Consider the following 2,964-nt stretch of genomic DNA (forward strand, 5'->3'; position numbering starts at 1 on the left):
GTCTGCCATTCTCCATGGGGGGGGGTTTGGCAGGTAGGGGGGGCGCATTGAGGAACCTGGCCTTGGGGCAGCAGAGAGAGTAAATCCGACCCTGAGCAAACCCCAATGCTAACCCCCCACTTTCCTGAATCGTGGGGTTCTTCTCCCCGCAGGCTTGTTGTACAAATTTGAATTTGGCGTGGCTGTTTGGGGCTCCGTCCATCTTCCATTCACAGATCCTTTACCAGGATGTGCGAACAGCGAAAGTACAAGTCCCACCAACCACTTCGGCAGAGAGACTTGTAGTTCTTCATAGAATACAAGTGTGGTGACATCACCCATTGACACCTCCTCCTGTGCCTGTTACTCAATGTATATGCTGGGTGATCCCATGATAAATAAAGCCCTAAGTATAATATTTAAAGTGACATTAAACCATTATTGGTTTTTTTAACATAAACCAATACTGTAATGTGCGCCTTACTGTAATCCATGGTAGTTTCCCTTCTCTTTGCTGCTCTTCCTTTTAAATCCGTATCTCTTCTCATGCTGGGGGGAGAACTTCTGTTTTGCAGCAGACTGCCTTGTCTCTGGAATGGATACACGGTGTCTGTGTGCAGGTTCACAACCTGAGCCAGCACTACAGGAAGAGGCACTCAGCAGCAAAGGGAAGTTCTCCCCCAGCATGAGAAGACATGAGGATTTAAAAGGAAGAGCAGCAAAGAGAAGGGAAACTACCATGGATTACAGTAAGGCACACATTACAGTATTGGTTTATGTTAAAAACAATCTGAGGGTTTAATGTCACTTTAAGTTAAAGACAATTACAAGAACTTTACGATTTTTACTTGCAGGGTTATTCACAGAAGGGTGAAGGGTTTGGAGAAGGCCGGAGAAGTGAACGATCTAGGACAACAGAGCTGAGCTGGAAAGTGAGCTGAATTGGAGAATTGTTCCGGTTCAGCTATGTTGTCCTAGAGCAGGGGGGCCCATTATGTAGATGGTGATCTAGCAGGAGCTCTCACAGCTGATGCTGGTAGATCAGGAAGGGGGGGAATGGCGGCCCCTTTATTCCATGTTGGTATAATAGCTGTGCACACATGATTCCCTATCAGCCTGAGTCTGCTGAGCCGAGCTCCCCGACACCTCTCTGGGGGATACTGGGGGTTGAAGTGCTACGTATTACATCAAAGAATATTACTTTACACAGCAAGAGAGACAGCCAGGGGAGAGAGGAGACAGCCAGGAGAGAGAGCGGGGAGAGACAGCCAGGGGAGAGAGGAGAGACAGCCAGGAGAGAGAGCGGGGAGAGACAGCCAGGAGAGAGAGCGGGAGAGACAGCCAGGAGAGAGAGCGGGAGAGACAGCCAGGAGAGAGAGAGCAAGGAGAGACAGCCAAGAGAGAGAGAGCAAGGAGAGACAGCCAAGACAGCGAAGAGAGACAGGAGAGAAAATGAGGAATGACAGCCAGGAGAGACAGCCAGGGGAGAGAGGAGAGACAGCCAGGAGAGAGAGAGCAAGGAGAGACAGCCAGGAGGATGAACAAGGAGAGACAGCCAGGAGAGAGAGAAAAGACAGCCAGGGGAGAGAGAAGAGAGACAGCCAGGAGAGAGAGAAAAGACAGCCAGAGGAGAGAGAGCGGGGAGAGACAGCCAGGAGAGAAAACGAGGAATGACAGCCAAGAGAGAGAGGAGAGAGAGAGCAAGGAGAGTAAGAGCGAGGAAGGTTTTTTTTCCGTTGGTAGATCTCATGTAGCTCGCCATTTGAAAAGTAGATCTTATCACAGAAATTGTGGGCACCCCTGGTCTAGATGGTTCACTTCTCCGGCCTTCTCCAAACTCTTCACCCTTTTGGTAATGACCCTGTTGTTCTCGTTGCTAAAAAAGAACGCTACCGTCTCCAAGTATTTACCGTTTGCATTTTGTTTCTGAAATACCACCACCGAAGCACGAGAAAAATATATTTATTTGACCCAGAAAAGTTAAATATATAGAAATATTTACGTTCTTAACTTAATATCAAATATAAACTATCTTCATACCTTTTTTTTTCACCTTGTTTTCTGCTGTGAATAATCATACACTAAAAAAAAAAACCACAAGTCATGTCCGTAGAGTCCTTGTCCTGGCGGAGCGGAGTGGAGTAATGGTGGGAGTGGGGGGCGGCTGTCTGTCCACGTGGTGCATCATCTGTTCTGAGCTCGGCTGCAAATGGAAATGATGACAGTCCTATATTTCCCTTGTAAAAAGTTCCTGTAAACACCGTAGAATTGCTGTAAAGTCCTTGCGGGAAACGTTCTTGCTTCTCTAGGCGGATATTCTGATTCGGTCTGATGGAAATAAAAGAAATACACATTATTGCTTGTTCAGAAGCGAGTCTTTAGTCATTAGGTTTCAGTGACTGGGGTCTTTGTGAGAGTGAAAGCGCCACAGATGCGGTGTAAGGCCCGTCAAAAATCCAACGCGTTTCAGAGTCTCAACACTTCCCATAGATACCCCGGCTGATTGAGAACTCAGACCTAAAAACCTGATCCTTCATGTGTTGGGTCCAGCATTCCACCAACACACCTCTTATCAGCCTATTTGGCTTTTGTTAGAACATCCAGTAGGTCAAGCAAAAACCCCGGACCAGTCAACAGAGAGGAGAAGATGAACACATGGAGTGATCTGGTCATCCCCTATGTGGCTGGAGTGTCAGAAAGGCTTGGAAGGACTTTTAACGAACATCGATCCCAACAACACCTCTCCAGTGATCTCCCGCCGCTCCCTCCACTGACTCAGCTGGTGAAAATACCTGGGGCTTCCCAGCATGGTAGAAGCATGTGACTTCCTCCCATGTGACAGTGCTCAGGTCTAGAAGCCAATCAACAGGCAGTGGCGTCACAAGGAGGGTGCGGCCCGCACCCGGCTGACACCATTGGAGGGGTGACACCAAAATGATTCAGTCATTTTGTTTATATAATGGGGCGGGGGGGGGGGGGGGGGAA

The 2,964-nt window shown here is 48.2% G+C and overlaps 1 protein-coding gene across 1 annotated transcript in view; it reads right to left on the reverse strand.

The window, feature by feature from the left end:
* Positions 1 to 2,083: 2,083 nt before the first annotated feature.
* Positions 2,084 to 2,964, reverse strand: part of EPO (erythropoietin) — a 26,349-nt gene continuing 25,468 nt past the window's right edge. The window contains exon 6 of the mRNA XM_018571375.1: positions 2,084 to 2,307. Coding sequence (XP_018426877.1) covers positions 2,164 to 2,307 — 144 coding nt within the window. The 3' untranslated portion in view covers positions 2,084 to 2,163. The remainder of the gene's footprint in view (positions 2,308 to 2,964) is intronic.

This window comes from Nanorana parkeri, unplaced genomic scaffold (assembly GCF_000935625.1).
Source record: "Nanorana parkeri isolate BGI_ZX_2015 unplaced genomic scaffold, ASM93562v1 scaffold1746, whole genome shotgun sequence".
In the NCBI taxonomy this organism is placed as follows: domain Eukaryota; kingdom Metazoa; phylum Chordata; class Amphibia; order Anura; family Dicroglossidae; genus Nanorana; species Nanorana parkeri.